Source organism: Hyperolius riggenbachi, chromosome 9 (genome assembly GCF_040937935.1).
Source record: "Hyperolius riggenbachi isolate aHypRig1 chromosome 9, aHypRig1.pri, whole genome shotgun sequence".
NCBI classification, from domain to species: Eukaryota; Metazoa; Chordata; class Amphibia; order Anura; family Hyperoliidae; genus Hyperolius; species Hyperolius riggenbachi.
Window position 1 is genome coordinate 203684503 of NC_090654.1, and position 25166 is coordinate 203709668.

At 46.9% G+C, this 25166-nt stretch overlaps 1 protein-coding gene across 8 annotated transcripts in view; it reads right to left on the minus strand.

The window, feature by feature from the left end:
* Nucleotides 1-279: 279 nt before the first annotated feature.
* The window catches only part of LOC137532899 (small ribosomal subunit protein RACK1-like), a 154354-nt gene continuing 129467 nt past the window's right edge, over nucleotides 280-25166 (minus strand). For all 8 annotated transcript variants that reach the window (XM_068253897.1, XM_068253893.1, XM_068253896.1 and 5 more), the window contains 3 exons: nucleotides 8843-8983; nucleotides 6853-6963; nucleotides 280-468 (listed from right to left, as the gene is read on the minus strand). In XM_068253897.1, the coding sequence (XP_068109998.1) occupies nucleotides 403-468; nucleotides 6853-6963; nucleotides 8843-8983 (318 nt within the window). In that variant the 3' untranslated portion in view covers nucleotides 280-402. The remainder of the gene's footprint in view (nucleotides 469-6852; nucleotides 6964-8842; nucleotides 8984-25166) is intronic.

A 25166-nucleotide genomic window follows, 5' to 3' on the forward strand; every position in this document is an offset into this window, starting at 1 on the left:
CCCTCTGGTACCCCACTGCTAACATTCTCCCGTTTTGAGTACGATCCATTGACCGCAACTCTTTGTTTTCTTTTGATGAGTTTAGATTGGTCCAGGTTTCAAACTGCATACATTTTCATAATCCTGCATCAACTCAGACTTTTTTGCATTTCATTGCCCATTCCAACCAATAATTACCCCTAAAAGCCACAGCAGATCTTGGTGTGCTGAGAAAGTCAAAGCTAGACCACTAAATTTGCTTTAGCAGATATGGTCACATCACCAACTGGCAACACAGGGTTTTGTTGTTTTATAGCAACTTTATTGAAGAGTCAAAATGTTGGCATTACAAAGATGACTCCAAACTGCACAAGCAGTCTCTGTTGGTAAAAGAGCAGAGGCGTTTTCCATGATATAAAAGTCTTAGTGGGTTCCAATAGTCACTTGCCAAACTCTGATTAAGTTGTCTGTGTAGCCGGCGAAGAGTGTCTGTAGGGAAAGAAATAGAAACAGCAGTCAGGATAGGACACACCAGGGAAAGCTGCATGTTGCATATTCTAACATCACTTTAAAGAGAATCTGAACTCTAAAATTCTTACAATAAAAAAGCATACCATTCTATTCATTATGTTCTCCTGGGCCCCTCTGTGCTGTTTCTGCCACTCCCTGCTGCGATCCTGGCTTGTAATTGCCAGTTTTAGGCAGTGGTTACAAACAAAAGACATAGCTGCTAACCAGCTTGTGATAGGCTGAGAGGAGCTCAGTCTGTGACTCGCACAGAGCCTGCAGGGGGCGTGGAGAGGGTGTGTATAGCTTCTATCCTAGCACAAGCAGAGCAGCACATTCCTGCCTGAGCCAGACAAAGCCGTCAGAGGAAAGAAGATTAGATTATATAACAGAGATAATACAGCCACTGTGCAACTAGGAAAGGCTGCAGTAAGCCAGACCACATTTGAACATGTATAGGAATTTATAGGATAGAAGAAATAAGGCTGAAAATTTTGTTACAGAGTCTCTTTAAAGGGAACCTTAACAGAGGGGATATGGATGTCTCCTTTTAAACAATACCAGTTGCCTGGCAGTCCTACTATCTCTGGCTGCAGTAGTAGTTGCATCACACACCTGAAACAAGCATGCAGCTAATCCAGTCTGATGTCAGTCAGAGCACCTGACCTGCATGCTTGTTGAGGGGCTGCGGCTAAAAGTGTAACAGGATCAGCAGGAGAGTCAGGCAACTGGTATTATTTTAAAAGGAAAAATCCATATCCTCAGTTTGGGTTCCCTTTAATCTGATCGACAAAACAATAGTGTTTGTTTCAGTCCTCAAGTCTGGCGAGTATGGATGGTCAATGAGCTACTTTACTGGTAAAGTAAAGCACCGCAGAGGCCAAACACCACTCCACACCTCTCCTGGGCTCTGTAACCCAACATGCCTCATGTGCTGATGTATGCACCAACAGGTGTGCCCAGATGCAGCTCCTGGGAAGGGTGCATCAATGTAAACTCAGCCGGTATGTGGAAGAGACCAGCATGAAGAGTGGTACTAAGTGTAAAATGACATTTTTATGCCTCATGGTGGCTTCTGCTACTTCAGTATTTTTCTACTAAGAGCAGTAAAAAGAAACTACATTTTATACAAACGTGGCCCTTATTTATGAACTAAGATCTATATTATCAAAGCAAATACAGTGCACATTCTGAGCTACTGAAACCATTTTCCAGGGAACAGCTTGCAGTTCATATTTTATTTGCATTACGATCTTTACACATCTGATTTGTCGAGCATCTCCCTCTAGTGGCTCTAGTGGCCATTGATATTTTATAATATAGTCCTGGTGTAGCAAGAGAAAAAAAAAATTATCCAGGTGTACAATATACGATTGTGAAGCTCTACTAATCTATGTATATACATTAACCTCCTTAGCGGTAACCCCGAGTCAGGCTCGGGACGGAAATCCGCAGCTCAGAGCAGTTATCCTGAGTTGGATCCATGGAAGCTGTGTAAATGTGCAGGGCTGCCACAGATCTATCTAGTGGGATGATTTTTAGGGTCTGAAAGCTTGTGAAAAAAAATTGCACAGCTTTTGGGGAAAAAAAAAAAACCTGGACACTTGCTTTTACAGTACTTAAAAATGTCAAATTGAGCCCTGATCAACGACAATGCACTTGTGCCATTTTACTCCTTTCAAATGGTAAAGTGAGCCAGAAAAAAAAAATGCTGCATACTCGCCTACGGAGAGGTAAGGCTCTGAATTCCATAGAGCAGGGGTGCCCACACTTTTTCGGCTCGCGATATACTTTAATATTTGCCGAGGCCAGGAGATCTACCAACGTCTAAAATCCTAGGCACACTCCCCCCCCCCGCGTAGGTTAGCCAGGTAATATGTGCCTGCAGCATAGGTTAGGCAGGTAATATGTGCCTGCAGCATAGGTTAGCCAGGTATATGTGCCTGCAGCATAGGTTAGCCAGGTATATGTGCCTGCAGCATAGGTTAGCCAGGTATATGTGCCTGAAGCATAGGTTAGCCAGGTATATGTGCCTGAAGCATAGGTTAGCCAGGTATATGTGCCTGCAGCGTAGGTTAGCCAGGTATATGTGCCTGCAGCGTAGGTTAGCCAGGTATATGTGCCTGCAGCGTAGGTTAGCCAGGTATATGTGCCTGCAGCGTAGGTTAGCCAGGCATATGTGCCTGCAGCGTAGGTTAGCCAGGCATATGTGCCTGCAGCGTAGGTTAGCCAGGCATATGTGCCTGCAGCGTAGGTTAGCCAGGTATATGTGCCTGCAGCATAGGTTAGCCAGGCATATGTGCCTGCAGCATAGGTTAGCCAGGCATATGTGCCTGCAGTATAGGTTAGCCAGGCATATGTACCTGCAGTATAGGTTAGCCAGGCATATGTGCCTGCAGTATAGGTTAGCCAGGCATATGTGCCTGCAGTATAGGTTAGCCAGGCATATGTGCCTGCAGTATAGGTTAGCCAGGCATATGTGCCTGCAGTATAGGTTAGCCAGGCATATGTGCCTGCAGTGTAGGTTAGCCAGGCATATGTGCCTGCAGTATAGGTTAGCCAGGCATATGTGCCTGCAGTATAGGTTAGCCAGGTATATGTGCCTGCAGTATAGGTTAGCCAGGCATATGTGCCTGCAGTATAGGTTAGCCAGGCATATGTGCCTGCAGCGTAGGTTAGCCAGGTATATGTGCCTGCAGCGTAGGTTAGCCAGGTATATGTGCCTGCAGCGTAGGTTAGCCAGGCATATGTGCCTGCAGCGTAGGTTAGCCAGGTATATGTGCCTGCAGCGTAGGTTAGCCAGGTATATGTGCCTGCAGCGTAGGTTAGCCAGGTATATGTGCCTGCAGCGTAGGTTAGCCAGGTATGTTTCTACCTCAATCCGGCGGTTGAGGGTCCTGGACTCCTGGAACGCTCTGGCAGGCAGGCCGCTGGCCAATAAGGATGCAGGGGAGGCTACGTCATGGCTGGGGGCAGCGGCGGGCACGTTACAAGCACGCACGTCGCACGCTGCCCACCCCCAGCCATGATGAAGCGGCCGCACCGCCTCTCTCCTCGCCGCCTCTCCTCCCCTGCATCCTTATTGGCCAGCGGCCGGCAGCTAAACATGATGAGCTGCCGGCCGCAACATTTATTTAACGAGACGTGGCCAAGAGGCCGCGATCTACCGGTAGATTGTAAATGACCTATTGGGCAGCCCTGCCATAGAGCATTACCGGATCCCTCTTTCCATATCCTCTATCCACTGCTGGGATCGCTGTTAACAGCGCAGGAGATTTGGCACAGCCATAGGCCATAATAGGAATTACGACTATAGCGGCGCTCAGTGAGTAATTTGGGCACCGTCAAAAGTCTGAGCACAAATTACTATAAAAACACTAATTTGGCTACCAGCAATAGCTGGAAGCACAATTACATCATTCCTCCACTATCCATGGCAGCATGGAGGGGGATTACTACTTAGCACTGCTGGGACTTGTGCAGGAGCAGGGTGCGCAGTTTATTAGCTTTACCCTGTGCCCAAATCTCCTGGCAGCTGAACTATATGTATGCCAGATTGCGCAAAGGTGGATCAGCGCATCACCAGGCCGCCTTCAAATGGCCACCAATCAGGTGCGCTGAGCCCCCCCAAGAAACTACAAACGCACCTTGAAACCAAACAGAAGCTCTGCATAAACATTAATAAGCAATGCTATTACATGGGAGCAGCTGACCAAAGTTACTTACATTTGTACATGGCGAGGAAACAGCGCTACTTAAAAAACAGATTGCATCCTTATGACTACCTGCTTGAGAGTGCAAGCCCCACTGGTGGGATAAAATACACACCCAGCATTCAAATAAAATGCACCTGTCTACCATTGGAGGATGTTGGTTTCCGTAATAGCTTGCATGCAACTCATTAAGTACTCGTCCCTCCCACTGCGAAGAAGTCATCCCCCATGGGATGTCAGGGCTGTATGCCAGGGCTGTGCCCTTGTGAAAGTTACTTGAACAACTGGTCAAATACACCATCCCCGGCGAGTACTTCCAAAGAAAAGAAGAGCAGGTCTGAAGTGTGTTTGCACAGTACAGATGCACCTGTCTTTGGAAGCACTCAAGTACTTCCAAAGCCTTCTGAGGAGTCCCAATGGTACGGACTGACAGAGGGCACGGAGAGGACTGGGAAGGTTCTATCCGCAGGTTAGCTTTAGATTTGCTTTAAGCTACAGGGCACTTTACAGTGTGCCCAGTAGAAGTCATTACTTTGTGCTTACACTAATAGCAAATGTGTTCTGAAACTATGGCCACTGCTTCTTCAGTTGGAAATGGACTACCTGTTGTCACTGTCCCTCTGGAAATTGTATCTGCACTTTAACACTCAGGGAGTACAGGCTAGTGATCACTCAATTTTGCAATAACAAAATTTGCATTTGAAAACTGAATATATAGTAAAGTGCATACTCCAAAAAATATATAGCAAACCACATTTTTTAGTTATTGCAGGGGCCCCAACCATCCCGGATTCGTCGGGACGGTCACGGGTTAGGGGAGGGGTCCCGCTGTCCCGGGATACCCTCCCTTGCGTCCCGGCAGGCAGAGGAGGTTAAAAAATGATCAAGGCCCCAGCCGCCAGATGCGGTGTGTGGGGCGATGTGTAAGATAATACTGTCCCTCCCTCCCTCCCTCTGAATGTGCCCCCCAGTGTCCCCCTGTATGTAGATTATACGAGCGCAGCATAGCGGGCAGTCTTACCATTCCTCGTCGCGTAGACGCGTACCGGGCTCTGGCTTCCATCTACTTCCTGTGACGTCACAGGAAGCAAAGAGCAAGAGATGCCCGTACATGACGAGGAATAGTAAGACTGCCCGCTATGCTGCGCTCTTATACTCTACATACAGGGGGACACTGGGGGCCACATTCGGAGGGAGGGAGGGACAGTATTATCTTACACATCGCCCTACACACCGCATCCGCCGGCTGGGGCCTCGATCATTTTTTCACACACACACACACACACACATTATATATATATATATATATATATATATATATATATATATATATATATATATATATATATATATATGAATATGAATATATATATATATATATGAATATGAATATATATATATATATATATATATATGAATATATATATATATATATATATATATATATATATATATATATATATATATATATATATATATATATATATGAATATGAATATATGAATATGAATATATGAATATGAATATATGAATATGAATATATATGAATATATATGAATATATATATATATATATATATATATATATATATATATATATATATATATATATATATATATATATATATATCTATATCTCTATATATGACTCTATCTCTATCTAGATATAGATATATATATATATATATAGATATATATATATATATATATATATAGAGAGAGATATATATAGAGATATATATAGAGATATATATATATATATATATATATATATATATATATATATATATATATCAAAATACCAAGGGGTAAGCAGCACAAACCAAATTTTTGTATGCAATTCTATGCAAAGCATGCACGCAGCACAGGAGGTCCCCAACCTCCATAAGAAATATATAATTACAGAGGGGCTGCAGCACACAACAGGAAAACAGTGACAGGGGCTCTTGGTTACGCTTTAACGCGCTTAAGCTCACCAACTGCGCCAAAGTGTCCCCGATCTGGTGAGTCCTACTCTACCATGCAAAATGCCAGTTTTTATAAGCAGTCTAGGGGGAACTAAACCAAAAACCCAAGAGTCAACTAAATGGGAAAATGTTTCCCATTTAGTTGACTCTTGGGTTTTAGTCACTGTTTTCCTGTTGTGTGCTGCAGCCCCTCTGTAATTGTATATATATATATATATATATATATATATATATATATATATATATAGATACATATAGATAGATATATATATAGATAGATATATATAGATAGATATATATATAGATAGATATATATAGATATATAGATAGATATATAGATAGATAGAGATAGATAGAGATAGATAGAGATAGATAGAGATAGATAGAGATAGATAGATATATATATATAGATATATATATTTGACTAGGGGCGTGTCAGGGTGTGTGGTTGGGGGTGTGGCTTAAGTGTCCCGCTTTCTCATCTCAAAAAGTTGGGAGGTATGTTATTGCATTTGCCATTATTGTAACCCTTTTAAGAGCTACAACAAGTCATGATGGCATAGGATACAGACTGGATGTAAAAGCAATTAAACTGGTGGTTCATCACTGACCCTGAAAGCTTCTAACAGCTCTTCTGTAAACCACAAATATACAATGAACCGAGTGACTTTAATATAGTGTATTTACCTGTCCATCCGCTGACCATGCCAGAGAGGTGCACTGTGGTGGTTCAGGCTTGCTGCTTGTACTGATCACTTCTTGCTTTAGCTCATCTACAATAATCTTGCCCTCCAGATCCTGTGATGGGGAAAAACATGCAGGTCAGCAATACAGAAAGTCCTACAGTAGCAATGTATGTCAGGACTGTCACTGCTCAGAAACAGCCTCTGATTTCAGCAAGGAGCTTCAGATGGCATAGGAGAATACATCATAGCAGGAAGACTGACCCTCAGTAGTACCCCTGGAGTTACAGTGTACACCGCTTATATTTAAATATAAAAGCTTTAAAAGAAACAAACAAACATTTTTGCAGCTCCAATTGGAGAAGAATTTGCTTAAAGCAGACATGAACTCTTGCACAGGACAAATGGGAAAACAGAGAAGTGTACCCTGTGTGTATTTAGAGAGTTTAGCTAGTCTAATTTCCCCTCATCTGTGACCAATCGCCACTGTAATTTGATCTCTTGGCTGTGTCAGGTCAGGAATCTCTGCTGTCACAGCAGCCAATCTAAACACAGGATGTTAACCCTAAAACGCTCCAATGTAAGCAGGAAGTAAACAATGCAGCTTTATTGCAGGATTTTATCAGCTATAACAAAAAAGGTTTTCTTCAAAGGTTATTATGCTGTTGCGCATCTTTTACAGCAGAGAGGAAGTGCTGAGTTCAGGTCCACTTTAACATTTTAAAAAAATTCTGCTTTGTTGAAGGCAACACAATCCACCAAATGTAGCTCTATTATAGAGATAAACAAAACACAAGCACTTGTACATAATGCTAACATCTTCCGTAGCTTTTCTTTTTAGCAAAGTGCATAACCTTAAAGCGACCCAAACTAAACATTTTTTTAATTCAAAATATGTAGTTGCACCACCCTGACACATACAGAGATAAATAAACACTCCTTCAAGCCTATGAGCATTTCAGTGCCTGCTTTTCACCCTTCTCTTTTCATAACTAGGGTTATACAGGTGGCAGCCATTAGCAATTCCTCCTTTGCCGGACACTTCCTACTCCACCAGTTTGCCGGATTCTGTCCCGGCAATATGAAAGGAAGGGAGGGGTTCCCTCCTATAAATGTAAAATATTTTATATTTGTCATCATGCAGCTGAAAAAAAAAGCTGCTATTTATTATTATAATATCGAAAATAGATTTTATTTCTGAAATCTTGTATTTTTAATTTGGGTCCACTTTAAAGAGAACCTGTAACAAAAAAAAAAAAAGTCCCCTGGGGGTACTCACCTCGGTAAGGGGAAGCCTCAGAGTCCCAATGAGGCTTCCCCCTCCGCTGTAGCTGCAGGCAATCCAGCGCTGGCTCCACCGAAGTGTCCCGGAATTCTCCCTCGACAAGGCTAACAAGTGCTGATTTATTTACCTTTCCTGTCTCCAGTGGGGGCGCTGTTGCGGCTCTCCGCACGGAGATAGGCGAAAATAGCCGATCTCTGTTGGGTCCGCTCTACTGTGCAGGAGCCTTGCATTTGCGCAGTAGAGCGGCCCGACAGCGATCAGCTATTTCCGCCTATCTCTGAGACGGAGAGCCGATACTGCGCCTGCGCTGGAGCCAGGAGGGTAAATATTTACATCCCCGCTGTTTGGGGAGCTTTATCATTGCCACCGTGGGACCGAGGAGGAGGGGTTCCCCCACACGAAGTGAGTACCCCCCAGGGGAACTTTTTCTCATTACAGGTTTTCTATAAAGGTTATAGAAAACAGCCACTCCACCGTGCTAAGAAACTGGCAAACAGGATTGTGATTGTGCTGCCTTGCTCTGTTCATACAATTTTACTCCCAAAAATAAAATAGTGCCAATTTAGGGACATTATAGCTGGCTGCAAGTAAAATATTTACCATAAAGATGGTTTTCATTAAACACAAATTACTTCAGTTGTGCAAAGGTTACACAAGACTTTCAAGAGAGCTAAAAAGTTGCAAGTGAAACATTCATCTGTACACATACCCAGATCTTGATGCTGGGGCCTGTGGCGGCACACAGCCAATAGCGGTTGGGGCTGAAACAAAGGGGATTGAGGACATCTCCGCTGTCCAGAATGTACAGGTGCTTCCCCTCATTCAGATCCCAAAGCATAGCTAGTCCATCCTGGAAATGCAAATATAGTTATCAGACAGGGGTAAGGTTATAAATACATTCTCCTACACACAAATAATGAATCCCACTAAATCAAAGTAACGTTTCTCACACCCTATCCACAGCTCATGGGCTGAAAGCACCAGTTAGTCTTACCGGTAACGGTGTTTCTGTTTAGCAGCCGGGATACCCTCTTGAGTGAGTGCCACGCCCCCTCACTGCGGAAACACAAAACAAAAAAGCATAAAAGAGCTCCCACCCCCCTCTAGCCTCAGTGCATATAAAATAAAAGACCAACACTAGGCAGAAGAGGGGCGACGCACCTCCTAGTGAAACCAATCTCAAAAGAAAAGTTATAAGGAAATGCTACAGAAGAAAAAAAGGGTTGGGTAGTAGACGGTATCCCGGCTGCTGAACAGAAACACCGTTACCGGTAAGACTAACTGGTGCTTTCTCAAATTCATCAGCCGGGATACCCTCTTGAGTGATACCCACCCAAGTAAATACCCACCTAGGGAGGGACTACGGCCTGGAGCACTTTCCTGCCAAATGACAAGTCTTGCTGGGAAAGTACGTCCACTCTATAATGTTTAACAAAGGTGGACGGACTCGCCCAAGTAGCCGCTCGGCAGATCTGCTTAACCATAGCACCCGCTCTTTCTGCCCATGATGATGAAATCGAACGGGTAGAATGTGCCTTGATATTCGACGGGGGAGTGGAGTCAGATATCTGGTAGGCTGAAGCAATCATATCACAAATCCACCTAGCAATTGTCTGTCTAGAGGCTGGCTGATCCCTCTTTTTCCCCATAAAAAGTACAAATAAATGCGAAGAACATCTGAACTCTCTCATCCTATCTAAATAAGCTAGAATTGCCCTTCTTACATCTAGACAATTAAACTCAGCCTCTTAAGCACAGGAAGGGTTGTCACAGAACGAAGGAAGAATAATATCTTGAGATCTGTGAAAATCCGTCGCAACCTTGGGTAAGTACATAGGGTCTAACCATAACACCACCTTGTCCGGAAAAATTGTAAGAAAGTGATCCTTAACCTTCTTGGCGGTAACCCCGAACGTAGTTCGGGGTAAGCCGCCGGAGGGTGCCGCTCAGGCCCTGCTGGGCCGATTTGTTTAATTTTTTTTTTGCTGGACGCAGTTAGCACTTTGCTAGCTGCGCCAGCACCCCGATCGCCGCCGCCGCGCGCCCGATCGCCGCTATACGGTGCGGCCCCCCCCCCCCAAACCCCGTGCGCTGCCTGGCCAATCAGTGCCAGGCAGCGCCGAGGGGTGGCCCGGGACTCCCAATGACGACCCGACGCATCCCGCCCGTCGCCATGGCGACGGGGGAAGCCCTCCAGGAAATCCCGTTCTTTGAACGGGATTTCCTGATCGGAGATCGCCGAAGGCGATCGAAGAGGGCGGGGGGATGCCGCTGAGCAGCGGCTATCATGTAGCGAGCCCTGGGCTCGCTACATGATATAGAAAATTTTTTTTTTTTAAAAAAACTGCCGCGCTGCCTCCTGGCGTATTTTTTTATACCGCCAGGAGGGTTAATGGATAGTGCATGGAGATCGCTCAATCTCCTAGCCGACGTAATCGCAACAAGAAACGCAACTTTAAGAGTAAGGTACTTCAAATCAATCTCATTAATTGGCTCAAAGGGGGGCTTGGTTAGTACTCCGAGCACCAGGGACAGATCCCATTGGGGCAACACTTTTTGTCTCACGGATGTCGACCTCTGGATTGCCCGAAAAAAATCTCTGACCAACTTTTCCTGTGCCAAAGACCTATCCAGTAAAACCGATAAGGCTGAACATTGCACCTTTAGGGTACTCAAGGCTAACCCCTTTTCCACCCCCTCTTGGAAAAAATCTAAAATAGTTCCAATTTTTGACTTGTCTCTTTGACGTGAAGAACACCAGGACAAGAACACCTTCCAGACCTTTCTATAAATACTATGCGTAACCGGTTTTCTGCATTTTAGAAGAGTATCGATCACCTTGTCCGATACCCCCTTATTCTTTAAAATCACCCTTTCAGGATCCATGCCGACAGATTGAACATCTCCGGCTTGGGAAGAAATAGAGGTCCCTGTCGTAATAGATCCGATCTGTCCGAAAGTTTCAATGCAGGTGCTACTGCTAGTCTCAAAATTGTAGAATACCAAACTCTCTTGGGCCACGCCGGTGCTACTAGGATTAGTGTCAGTGGTGCTCAGCAGAGCTCGAATATTCGAGTAGCTCGAATATTCGAGCTCTTTTTCAGCTATTCGAGCTCGGTATTCGAGCTCCGAATAGCTGCAGCTATTCGAATGGGCTATCCGAGTACACTCGAATAGCCCATTCACTATTCGAGCTATTCGAGCAACCCGGCGCTATTCGAGCTCGGTACCGAGCTCGAATAGCGTCATAGCCCAGATTGATGTCCTTAGAGCCAATCAGAGGGCTCCCAGGCCCTCTGACGGCAGCCAATCACAGAGGGGGACCCTGGCCAGCCCCTACCCTATAAATAGCGGCCGCCATGTTCCGTTTCTCCATGCTTGCCTGAGACTTGTACAGAGAGAGAGTTGCTCCTTTGTGCTTTGGCTTAGCAAGTGCTCTATTGTGATCATTTACCTAGCGTTTTTGCTCACCTACACCTGCCATATACACCTATATTGTTGTTAGTTAGATAGACATTGTATTTTAGTTAGTAGCTTGTGTGTTACATTAGAGACAGGCAGCTGCTGCAAGCTTACAGGTTTAGGCCTCAGGGGGGCCTTGCCTCTGTGGGCAGCTGTCCTCTGTTTATTTCTCTCATCTATACCAGTATTTCTGCTGTCCTTTACTAATAGTATTGTAGTTATACTGTACTAGGAGTAGGACACTCACTGACTGTCACTGTTTATAGGCTACTAGCTAGCTCCTGCGTGTGTGCACTCACTCACTGTCTGTGTGTACACACACTCTATTTCCTTCTGATTACTGATAGATTATTGTTAGTTAGTTGTACTTACTTACTACTTACTCTTACTGTACCCGTAGGGACACTCACTGTCACTGTTCATATAGGCTACTAGCTCCTGCGTGTGCGCACTGCACTCACTGTCTGAGTGTACACACACAACACACACTATTTCCTTCTGATCGCTGATTGATTATCGTAATTAGTTAGTTCTACTTACTGTTACTACTTACTCTTACTGTACTAGGAGTCTAGGACACTCAGTCACTGTCCATAGGCTACTAGCTCCTGCGTGCGTGCACTCACTGTCTGAGTGTACACACACCCACACTCCATTTCCTTCTGATCGCTGATTGATTATTGTAATTAGTTAGTTCTACTTAGTGTTACTACTTACTCTTACTGTACTAGGAGTCTAGGACACTCAGTCACTGTGTTCATAGGCTACTAGCTCCTGCGTGCGTGCACTCACTGTCTGAGTGTACACACACCCACACTCCATTTCCTTCTGATCGCTGATTGATTATTGTAATTAGTTAGTTCTACTTACTGTTACTACTTACTCTTACTGTACTAGGAGTCTAGGACACTCAGTCACTGTCCATAGGCTACTAGCTCCTGCGTGCGGTCACTCACTGTCTGAGTGTACACACACCACCCACACTCTATTTCCTTCTGATCGCTGATTGATTATTGTAATTAGTTAGTTCTACTTACTGTTACTACTTACTCTTACTGTACTAGGAGTCTAGGACACTCAGTCACTGTGTTCATAGGCTACTAGCTCCTGCGTGCGTGCACTCACTGTCTGAGTGTACACACACCCACACTCCATTTCCTTCTGATCGCTGATTGATTATCGTAATTAGTTAGTTGTACTTACTGTTACTACTTACTCTTACTGTACTAGGAGTCTCGGACACTCAGTCACTGTGTTCATAGGCTACTAGCTCCTGCGTGCGTGCACTCACTGTCTGAGTGTACACACACCCACACTCCATTTCCTTCTGATCGCTGATTGATTATCGTAATTAGTTAGTTGTACTTACTGTTACTACTTACTCTTACTGTACTAGGAGTCTAGGACACTCAGTCACTGTGTTCATAGGCTACTAGCTCCTGCGTGCGTGCACTCACTGTCTGAGTGTACACACACCCACACTCCATTTCCTTCTGATCGCTGATTGATTATCGTAATTAGTTAGTTGTACTTACTGTTACTACTTACTCTTACTGTACTAGGAGTCTAGGACACTCAGTCACTGTGTTCATAGGCTACTAGCTCCTGCGTGCGTGCACTCACTGTCTGAGTGTACACACACTAAATTTACTTGTGATTACTACTGATTATTGTAACTGCTAGTTGTACTTCCTGACTGTTACTACTTACTTACTGTACTAGGGGACACTCACTCAGTCACCTCACCAACCAACCCACTCCATTAAAGTACCCCACTTTTCACCCGCCCTTTTACAAAACTTTTGTCTATACGCCCAAAACATTTAAGATGTCTGGAAGTGGCAGCCAGCGCGGTTTGGGCAAGGGGAAGGGCAGCAAGGGAATCAGGAGGAGAGGGAGCAGCATTGTGGCAAGCCGCGGCCGCGCCACCATGCACAGTTCCGCAGCAGCAGCAGCAGCGTCAGTGGCTAACATTCCTCCCATAGCCACTGGCCGTGGACGCCTTGGGCGCCGCCCAGCAGGAGCATCTGCAACTCACGCTGCAGAGACACAGCAGCAGCAGCGTGTAGCACCTGCTCCCATTTTCCTCCAGCCGGGTCGGAAACGTCCCATTGAGGAAAAGGATGCAGACACTGTGGTGCAACTCATGACGGAGGATGAGCAGCCCGCCATCAGCTCTGCATCCGAGGCCTCCACCCTCACCACCACCACCACCCCTGTTCGCAGCAGCCGCCCAGCAGGGTCTGGGGAGGAGGCCAGTTCACCGTCACTCGCCGACCTGTCATTCAGCAGTCTTTTGACCCCAGGCATCATGAGTAAATTGTCTGCTGTTGTTGGCGATCTTGAGGAGGAGATGCTGATGGGCACTTTGGGGGATGAGGGATTGGACAGCAAGACTGTGGCGACAGTCAAGCAGCCCATCCATGCATCAGGAGAGGAGTTTGGGGGGTCCTCATCCCAGCAGGACATGTTTCAGGAGGGGGAGGATGATGATGACCCGGTGACAGACAGAGACTGGGTGCCACCACCTCCAGGGGATGTCGTCCTCAGCAGCTCTGAGGAGGAGGAGGAGGATGCGCTTGTGGGCCTTGCAAGGAGGCGCATCATTGCAAGCATTGGCAGCGTCCCACAGCCTGCTGGTGTCTCAGGCTCAGCAGCAGCAGCAGCATCAGCCAGTACCACCCCCAGCCGCACCCAAGCCCCCCCCCCAACCACCACAGGGAGACAGGCAGCAGCGCTTCCATGCCGTAGGGGGAAGTTTCTGTCACCAATCTGGCGGTTTTTCACCATGCCCACTGTGTACAGCAAGTACGCCACTTGCAACCACTGTCAGCGGAAGTTGAGCAGAGGTGCAGACCCCTTAAAGTTCAGCACCAGCTCGCTCATCAACCACCTTGCGGCTAAACATTTCCACCAGCATGAGGAGTTCCAGAGGCTGAAGGCATCTGCTGCTGGCAGTGGCACCACACCCATCACTGCACAGCCTTCAGCAGCAGCAGCAGCAACAGCAGCCACCCTCCCTCCTGCTCCTCCAGCAGCACCAGCAGGAGTGCGGAAACGCACTGCTCCTCCCCCCTCTGCAACTCCTGCCGCCGACACTGAGGCCTGTTCTGGCAGCCAGTCCTCAGTGGCCTCCTCTGCTGTGTCTGCTGATTCCCGTGTCAGCAAAAGGCCACGCCAGAGCCTTTTGAGCGAGTCCTTCCAGGGGGTGGTTAGGGCTCTGCCTCCCAGCAGCCGTCGCGTGCGGCAGCTGAACGGCTTGCTGGCACGGGCCATGTGCTCCCAACTCCTGCCGTACACGCTCGTGCAGGAGGGGAGCGACATTCGTGCGCTGCTTGCTTGCGCAGCCCCAGACTGGCAGCTCCCCAGCAGACACTTCTTTGCCCGCAAGGCCATTCCTGCACTGCACCGCTTTGTGATGGCCAATGTGGAGCGAGGGCTGGAGCACGCGGTTGGTGAAAGGGTCCACGTCACCATGGACTCCTGGAGCAGCCGCTTCGGGACAGGCCGCTACCTGTCCTTCACTGTCCACTGGGTCAGCTTGGTGGAAGGGGGTGAGGATGGGAGAGCAGCAGCGGGCACAGCAGCAGCAGCAACACAGTGGGTGGTGCCACCCCGCAGGCTCAGGGGAACTGCAGCAGGTTCCTCTGATCCTCTGCCATCCTCCGGCACACCTGGCCAAACCCCCCGCCTCAGCAGCAGCGTGAAGGCCCGCTGCTGCACTTGGTCAGCCTTGGGAAGACCAAGCTGACGGCAACCCATGTGTTGGCCAAACTCCAGGAGCAGGAGAGGATTTGGCTGACCCCCAGAGGCCTCAGAGTCGGAGAGGTGGTGGCCGACAATGGGGCCAATCTGGTTGCCGCAATAGACAGGGGAAACCTGACCCACATCCCCTGTCTTGCCCACGTGCTGAACCTGGTGGTGCAGAAGTTCCTGCGCACCTACCAGGGGATGGGCGAACTGCTGGAAACGGCAAGGAATGTTGTGCGTCACTTCCGGCGCTCGGCTGCAGCCTGTGCGAGCCTGGAAGACGTGCAAAAGGAGCTGGATCTGCCACGCCATCGGCTGATCCTTGACGTTCCGACTCGCTGGAACTCCACCCTGGCGATGTTGGAGCGTCTGGTTGAACAGAGGCGCGCTGTCAAACAGTACCTTGCCCTGGCCACTGTTTCCGCAGCTCAGAGAAGGGACAAGACCAGCAACATCCCGTCCATCGTCCCCGATGATGACTGGAGGCACATGCAGCAGGTGTGCTTAGTGCTGGCTCCCTTCCTGCAGGCCACAAACATGGTGAGCAGGGACCATGCTATGGTCTGCGAGTGGGTGCCCCTGGTTTCTCTGCTGAACAGGGCCCTCGATGCTTTGCTGGAACAGGGAGCGGCAGCCTTGGACCAGCAGGAGCGGCAACCAGCTGCGCAGTCCACCTCTGAGGGGGAGGAGGAGGAGGACTTGGTGGAGGTCCCTGACCTGGCAGCTGATGAGGGGGATCAGCACAGCGCAGCTGAGTTGGTGCGGGGGTGGAGAGAGGATGAGGCGGCAGAGGAGGAGGATGAGGACAGCACTGACGTCGATGTGCCAGCAGACGTGGCCCGCCTCTTCCCAATGGCAGCGCACATGCTGACGTGCCTGCGCAGGGACCCCAGGGTGATCCAGATGAAGCAGAGGGAGGACATCTGGATCAGCATGATGTTGGACCCACGCCTCAAGGGGAAGTTGAGCCAGTTCCTGCCGCCTGCAGGAGGAGACCCAGCGCAACAAATAAGGAGCTTGCAGCAGGCCCTTGTTGAGCGCTTGGAGGAAGCCTTCCCCCAGCCTTCCACCCCCACTGTCCAGCAGCCAGCACAGAGGCAGCAGCAGGTGCCTGCATCCAGCAGCAGCAAGCGCCCCACAGACCTGCTGTCTCACAGCCACGAGCTCTACAGGACTGTAGAGGCTCCGGCAGCAGTGACTAGAGAGGAGATGCATGCAGCAGCATCCTCCTCCGGTCACAGCCAGCGCCTGACCCGCATGGTGGCTGACTACATGGGGTCGTACAGCGGGCTTGACAGCGATGCCCCTGTTGATCCCATGGAGTATTGGGTCAAGCGCATGGAGATCTGGAGCGAGCTGGCGCAGTACGCCCTGGAAGTGCTGTCCTGCCCCCCTTCCAGCGTGCTGTCCGAGCGCTGCTTCAGTGCAGCTGGTGGCGTGGTCACCGAGAAACGCTCACGTCTGTCTCACAAGTCTGTGGACAGACTGACATTTCTCAAGATGAACCAGGCGTGGGTGGAAGGCGAGTTCCTGGCCCCTGTTGTCGGCGAGAGGGGGACATGAACTGGCTGCCGGAACCATCGTTAATGTGCCTTACCACCCTTTACCACCTCCTGGCTCCTGCTCACTAAGCCAGCCTGGTTCACTTTGACTATTACGTCACCTGCAGCCACACATTTTACACCTACAGTGGGCTGCTGTGTACTGCCCTTCTGCTGTCTGTCTGTCTGTGTTTCCCACTGCCAGGGTACACAGATGATTTACCTTCTGCTGCCACTCTGCCACCAGCTATTACGTCAAACAATAGCTATATTGGTTGCAAAACCAAAAACCAAAAAACCATAAAAAAAAAAAAAAGGTTTAATTTTTCTGAGGTGCCCGGGTTGAAAACTGTGTTGTCCCAGTTGTGTATTGGACACAATGTGGGCTGCACGACCGCTGTCTGGGACCTCCTGTTGTGTTTATTTACAGCCCTGGTATCACCGCTAGGTACCAGGGCTATTATGTCACGCTGCCTACCTGCTGCCACACTCACACTGCTCCTCCATACCTCCTCCTGCTGCTGCTGTCTGTCTGTGTTTCCCACTGCCAGGGTGCACAGATGATTTACCTTCTGCTGCCACTCTGCCACCAGCTATTACGTCAAACAATAGCTGCTCGCCTACTCCTCCATTCCTCCTCCTGCTGCTGCTGTCTGTCTGTGTTTCCCACTGCCAGGGTACACAGATGATTTACCTTCTGCTGCCACTCTGCCACCAGCTATTACGTCAAACAATAGCTATATTGGTTGCAAAACCAAAAACCAAAAAACCATAAAAAAAAAAAATAAGGTTTAATTTTTCTGAGGTGCCCGGGTTGAAAACTGTGTTGTCCCAGTTGTGTATTGGACACAATGTGGGCTGCACGACCGCTGTCTGGGACCTCCTGTTGTGTTTATTTACAGCCCTGGTATCACCGCTAGGTACCAGGGCTATTATGTCACGCTGCCTACCTGCTGCCACACTCACACTGCTCCTCCATACCTCCTCCTGCTGCTGCTGCTGCTGCTGTCTGTCTGTGTTTCCCACTGCCAGGGTACACAGATGATTTACCTTCTGCTGCCACTCTGCCACCAGCTATTACGTCAAACAATAGCTGCTCGCCTACTCCTCCATTCCTCCTCCTGCTGCTGCTGTCTGTCTGTGTTTCCCACTGCCAGGGTACACAGATGATTTACCTTCTGCTGCCACTCTGCCACCAGCTATTACGTCAAACAATAGCTATATTGGTTGCAAAACCAAAAACCAAAAAACCATAAAAAAAAAAAAAAAAGGTTTAATTTTTCTGAGGTGCCCGGGTTGAAAACTGTGTTGTCCCAGTTGTGTATTGGACACAATGTGGGCTGCACGACCGCTGTCTGGGACCTCCTGTTGTGTTTATTTACAGCCCTGGTATCACCGCTAGGTACCAGGGCTATTATGTCACGCTGCCTACCTGCTGCCACACTCACACTGCTCCTCCATACCTCCTCCTGCTGCTGCTGCTGCTGTCTGTCTGTGTTTCCCACTGCCAGGGTACACAGATGATTTACCTTCTGCTGCCACTCTGCCACCAGCTATTACGTCAAACAATAGCTATATTGGTTGCAAAACCAAAAACCAAAAAACCATAAAAAAAAAAAAAAGGTTTAATTTTTCTGAGGTGCCCGGGTTGAAAACTGTGTTGTCCCAGTTGTGTATTGGACACAATGTGGGCTGCACGACCGCTGTCTGGGACCTCCTGTTGTGTTTATTTACAGCCCTGGTATCACCGCTAGGTACCAGGGCTATTATGTCACGCTGCCTACCTGCTGCCACACTCACACTGCTCCTCCATACCTCCTCCTGCTGCTGCTGAATTTACCTCCTGCTGTCTTTGTGTTTCCACTGCCAGGGAGCACATACAATGGCGCTTCCAACATGCGTGCGCCCACCAGCTATTTGTTACGCTCAAAAATAGCTGCATTCCTTTAAAAAAAAAATTGAAAAGAGAAATACGTGAAGAAGAAATTGAAAAGGAAGGAGAAGATGAAGGAGAAGATGAAGGAGAAGATGAAGGAGAAGATGAAGGAGAAGATGAAGGAGAAGATGAAGGAGAAGATGAAGGAGAAGATGAAGGAGAAGATGAAGGAGAAGATGAAGGAGAAGATGAAGGAGAAGAAGGAGAAGATGAAGGAGAAGAAGGAGAAGATGAAGGAGAAGATGGAGAAGAAGAAGAAGATGGAGAAGAAGAAGAAGAAGAAGATGGAGAAGAAGAAGAAGATGGAGAAGAAGAAGAAGATGGAGAAGAAGAAGAAGATGGAGAAGAAGAAGAAGATGGAGAAGAAGAAGAAGAAGAAGAAGGAGAAGAAGGAGAAGAAGGAGAAGGAGAAGGAGAAGGAGAAGGAGAAGGAGAAGAAGGAGAAGGAGAAGGAGAAGAAGAAGAAGAAGATATAGAAGAAGAAGAAGAAGAAGAAGATATAGAAGAAGAAGATCGAGAAGAAGAAGAAGAAAGATAAAGAAGAAGAAGAAGAAGAACAAGTATATACAGTAACACTACTGAACAAAATTAAGGACACAACTTCTCTTTCCACATTTTTTTTTAAAGGAACATCCCCACATAATCACTTGCTGTTGTTACTTGGAAAAAAAGAGGTTTCTTGCATCATTCACCCTCAAAACAAGTGTTGGAAGCTATTTAAGGCCAATTCGAATAGTCAGCTCGAATAGTTAGCTCGAATACCGACTCGAATAGTGAGCTCGAAGTCCGAGGTCGAATCGAATAGTAAAAATTATTCGACTCGAATATTCGACTGACCTCGAATAATTTACTATTCGAATTCGACCAAACTCGAATTTTAAAAAGGGGTATTTGAGCATCACTAATTAGTGTTACTCCCTCCCTCTGAACTTTCTCCAGGACCTGAGGAAGCAGTTTGAGTGGGGGAAATGCGTAACCCAGATCGAAAGTCCAAGGGACCGATAGGGCATCCAATCCCAGAGACTTCTGACTGTCGTGAACAGAAAAAAATTGAGGAATCTTTGCATTGATCGGAGACGCAAAAAGATCGATGTCCGGAACCCCCAGACTCTCCGTGACCCAATTGAAGACCTCCTGGTTTAATTCCCATTCTGAGTGGTCTATCTCGTGGCGGCTCAAATAGTCCGCTTCGAAATTTAAAATTCCCTTGACGTGAATCGCTTCTATCGACAGAAGATTTTGTTCTGTCCAAGACAAAATCTCCGACGTTAGCTTTAACAGGGCTTGGGCCCTGGTACCGCCTTGTTTGTTCAGATACGCGATCATTGTAGCATTGTCTGAAAAAACGAGAACATGATTGTGAATAATCATGTCCTTGAAGGAGAGAAGCGCCTCTCTTACAGCCAGAAGTTCCCTGAAATTGGATGATTTTTTGGCAATCGTCCTGGACCACCTTCCCTGGGAATGGAGCTCCATAGCCATGGCCCCCAATCCCCAGGCACTCGCGTCCGTGTGAATCCTTATTGGATTTTCCTGTCTTCAAATTCTTCCCTGTACAAGATTTGGGGATGTCAACCACCAGTGAAGACTCTGCTTCACTAGGTCTGGAATTTGAAACCTTACATCTAAAGTCTCTATCGACCTGTCCCAAGCCTCCAGAACCCAACATTGTAGAGTTCGGCTGTGGAATTGCGCCCACATTACTGCTGGAATGGTGGCTGTCATAAACCCCAGAACTTTCATAAGTTCTCTTAAGGAGCTGTCTAGGCCTAGAAGAAGACTCCTTACCTCCTCCTGCAGTCTTGTTACTTTCTCTAAAGTCAATAAAATCCTTTGACTTCTGGAATCTATTACATACCCTAAAAAGACTATGGTCTGGGTCGGATTGAGATTCGACTTTTGGTAATTCACTATCCAACCCAATTGTGTCAGACTCTGAATTACCAAATCCCTGTGAAGTATGACCTCCTCTCTTGTTATGGCATAAATTAATAGATCGTCTAAATAGGGTACAATGGAAATTCCCTGTTGTCTCAACACCTTCATAACTTCGGCTAGAACCTTGGTAAAGATCCGAGGTGCCGAGGCTATTCCGAAGGGCAAGGCCTGAAATTGGTAATGACATGTCTGGTTCTCCACTCGTATTGCAAATCTTAAAAATCTTTGATGGTACTTGGCAATCAGTATGTGGAGATATGCGTCCTGAAGATCTATTGATACAAAACATTTCCTCCCTTGTAGGAGGGACCTTACTGAAAAAATGTTCTCCATTTTGAACTTCTTGTAAACTAAAAATGGGTTCAGACTCTAAGTTCAGAATGAACCTGAATTCACCGTTTGTTTTGGTTACCCAAAAAACATGGGAATAATAACCCCGAAGTTCCTGATCCTTCGGAACTGGAATAATTGCCCTCTTGAACATAAGCTTCTCTATTTCTGCCCGTAGTCCTCTGGCTTTGATGGGATCCCGTGGAAGATTGTTTACATATACCCTGTGGGGAGGCGTAACAAAAAATTGAGGTCAATATCCCTCTTTTATAATTTTCAAAATGAACGGATCTGGACTGATCGAATCCTACTGGGATAGAAAAAATTGGAGCCTTCCCTCCACCGGCAAAGAGTCATTTGTTTTCCTTTGTAGTATTAGGCTTTGCCAGGGCAAAACCTCCTCGTCCTTTACCTGTCGGAAAGGACCATTTCCTTTGCTGGTTCTGAAACTTAGGCTGTTCCTGTACCGGTTTTCTAAACACGCCTTGCGGTTTTCCATTGAAAACTCTGCGTTTGTTCAGGAATTGTTTCCCCCTCTCAGCAGATCTGGAAAGAAACTCATCCAAATCCTTGCCAAAAAGTAAACTGCCCGAAAATGGAATTGCACACAATCTATTTTTGGACATCAAATACCCCTCCCACATCTTTAGCCAGACTGCTCTCCTGGCTGAATTAACTAACGCAGTCGTGCGAGCAGAAATACGAACAATCTCAACTGCTGCGTCAGCCAGGAAGGCAACCGACCTCAGAACAACAGGCAGGGACTTAATGTATTTATTTATATCAGAACCCGATTTTACATGAGGAAGCAGGTTATCCATCCAGACACGAAGGTTACGGGAGATGCATGTAGCAGCAACACCAGGGAGGAAGGCAAAGGAAGCAGATTCCCATTCCTTTTTGAGCAAAATATCAATCTTTTTATCCATTGCATCTTTTAAACCCCCCGCGTCTTCGAAGGATAGGTCTGCCTCTTTAGAATGTTTGGACAAAGCCGCATCTAACTTGGGACATTTAGTAAATTGATCCATGTCAGTGTCAGCAAACGGGTATTTCTTTTTAGCTGATTTAGGAATGAATAATTTTCTTTCCGGTTCTTTCCAGAGATGCAATAATATCCTTGAGAGATTGATGGAAAGGAAAGACACGGCCCGTTTGCTGAGACAGACCCGAATAAACCTGATCCTGAGCTGACAGCTCACTTTGGATCTCCGGAATCTGCTCAGTAGAATAAACAGCCTTTAATAATTCATTAGTCTCCTCCGTGCTAAAGAGAAATCTGTCCGCCTTCTTTAAATCCTCATCGGATTCCAATTCCGATTCAATATTCTCACCCTCCTCAACCTCAGAAAACTCTTCTCTTCCCTCTAAATCCTCCTCCTCCCCTTCAACCCCTAATCCAACTGATTCTGGAGGAATTTCAGGATCAACCCCATGAGCAGGACTCCCCATCGGGGCTCCAGGAATTTCTGGAGTAGAGGAGGGCCCTGGAACAGCGTCGACATTTGCCGGCAGCATAGATTCTCTAAACCTTTCAAAGGCAATTGACATGTCTTTCTTAACTGTTTTCATTACATTTTTAAGAATAGTGGAGGACTCTGAGGAAATAACAGCATCTATACATGTCTGACAGAGGGATTTTGCATAAGAAGAGGAAAGTTTAATGCCACATTGGCAACATTTCCTAGACCTAGGTCTATTAGCAGTGCTAGAGCCACCAGATCTAGACTCCACTCTAGCCTGCAGCAAAAAAGAAGGGAGGGATAGAGAAAGAGGGAGAGAGAGCACCATTAAACATTACTTTAAAAACAGGTGAACTTCCTCTCAAGGGAGATCAAACATCTCCCACTCACCCCACCATCAGCTTGACCATGCTCAGTGGATGTTGAAGCTGTGGAAGTGGAAGCCGACGTTGATGCAGATGCTGCGGCGGCAGTAGCCGAATTCGTCTCCTGCTTCTCCATATTGCCGCCGCACGCCACTTCTCGGCTTATGAGGCAGCTCTCAAACCAACTTCCGGAATTGCCTCCTCGGGAACGCCCCCTCCGCCGGAAATGACGCGTGAGCTCCACTCATAAAAGAGCGGCGCACGTCTCGCGCAGGAGGAGGCGTCCGCTGTCACACCCTACCTCCGTGGGCCCAACAGACATGGCGGCAGCACCTCCGAGACGTCCCACTGCATGGCGCGCTCCTTCAGGTACCATGCCACACTACACTAACCCTCCGGTGAGGATACAAAGAAAAACTAAAAAATTGGGAGCAAAGCTTTTCTGGTGTTTCCTGGGCGGAAACACAAATGAACTGAGGCTAGAGGGGGTGGGAGCTCTTTTATGCTTTTTTGTTTGTGTTTCCGCAGTGAGGGGGCTTGGCACTCACTCAAGAGGGTATCCCGGCTGATGAATTTGAGAAAGGCTTGATTTGCATGAAGGATGTTTTAAACCAGAGATTTTACCTTCTTGGCACAATGGCATCCTGGCACCTCATCCTGAAACAGCAACAGGTCTTATAACTAATGTGTAAGGGCCGGTTCACACTAGAGCGGATGCAAAACGGACATGTTACGTGCCATCAGTTTTGTATCCACTGCAGCAAACTTCACTGGTCTGCTCCAATTGCACCCACATTGCCACTCACGTGTTCCTCTGCCGCTTGGTCCCTCGGTACTCAGCCAAGAGGCTGGTAGGGGCAGATGGGAGACAATAGACCAATTCTGCCTAGCAACAGGAAGAAATTTCATTGGACCACCATAAACCAATGAGAATCCCCCAGTTGCTGAGGCTTCCAATTGGTCTTTTGCAGCCTAGTGGAGATCGCTTGCTTCTGTTGGCCACCGGGCTGTGTACAGGTGGCAAGCGGCGTATTAAGTCACAGCAGCATTCAAAACTGGCGAAGCAGATGCAGTGACTAGCCTAGTCCGGTCCAGGAGGGTGTACAAAGTACCGACTCTGCGTTCCACTTAGTGCAACGTGGATCAGTTTTTGAGAGATTTTATTTTTACCAAGTGGAGGCGGATCCTATTTTTAACATTTGGATCTGCTTCCCGCACTAAACTGAGATTATTAAAAAAAAAAAAAAAACAGTTAATAATGGTTGCCATGTTCCGCTATCCTGACAAAGACCAGCATATGGCTCCTTTGATAAATAAGAGGTTTACACAGCAGGTGAAAGTAACTGTACTGAAATAGCTTTTTACCACTTCCTTTATTTTATTTTTTATTTATTTTTTTTTTTAAAGGGCAAAATACTAACTAAATTAACAAAAATTAAAGCTGGTCTCCCTGAATGCTCTGGGAGAACGCCACATATCTAAACAGCCTAGGCTTTGACATCGCTGGGAGCGATAGGGCTACATTCCAATAAAATACAGCAATATTTAGAGTTTCTGATACTGAAGCCAGGAAAAAAAATAAAAATGAATTCTTGATTTTCTACAGTATCACTAAAGTGCCTCTTTAAAAATAGGATATAAACTTTCAACAACATTACAAACCAGTTATCATGGCCTTTACTAGGATGGCAGTCTACAAGGCCTTCATTACTTAATATGTTCTTGCATTTAAGCATATTTATAGCAGACACACTACAGCCATTTCAGCCAATAAATCAAGTCCATGCAGAACATTAATCCCAAGCATGACTCAGAACTGCAGGCAAGAGTGCTGATGACTTAGAGGAACTCCGGTGTAATAAGAAAATGTGCTTCATTTTTACAATTCTGTATAAATTAGTCAGAGAGGAACGATTTTTCAATGGGCAAACACTGATTTACAGTCTGACATTTATCACATGTGAGTTTTACTGCTGGCAGGTGATGCTAGTGGAAGGAGAAGCTGCTTGCTTTTTTAGCACTTGTAAAACAGCTGTTATTTCCCACAATGCAACAAGGTTCCCACAGTATGAAGTCAGGACCTTGGTCCTGACATCACACTATGGGAGGTATTTCACCACAATATCAGCCATTCAGAGCCCCCTGATCTGTTTGAGAAAAGGAATATATATTTCTACTGATTGGAACGAAGTTCAATTCTTGGTTACAGTCAGGGATGCTCTTAACTTCAAATTCGGATGAAATTCTA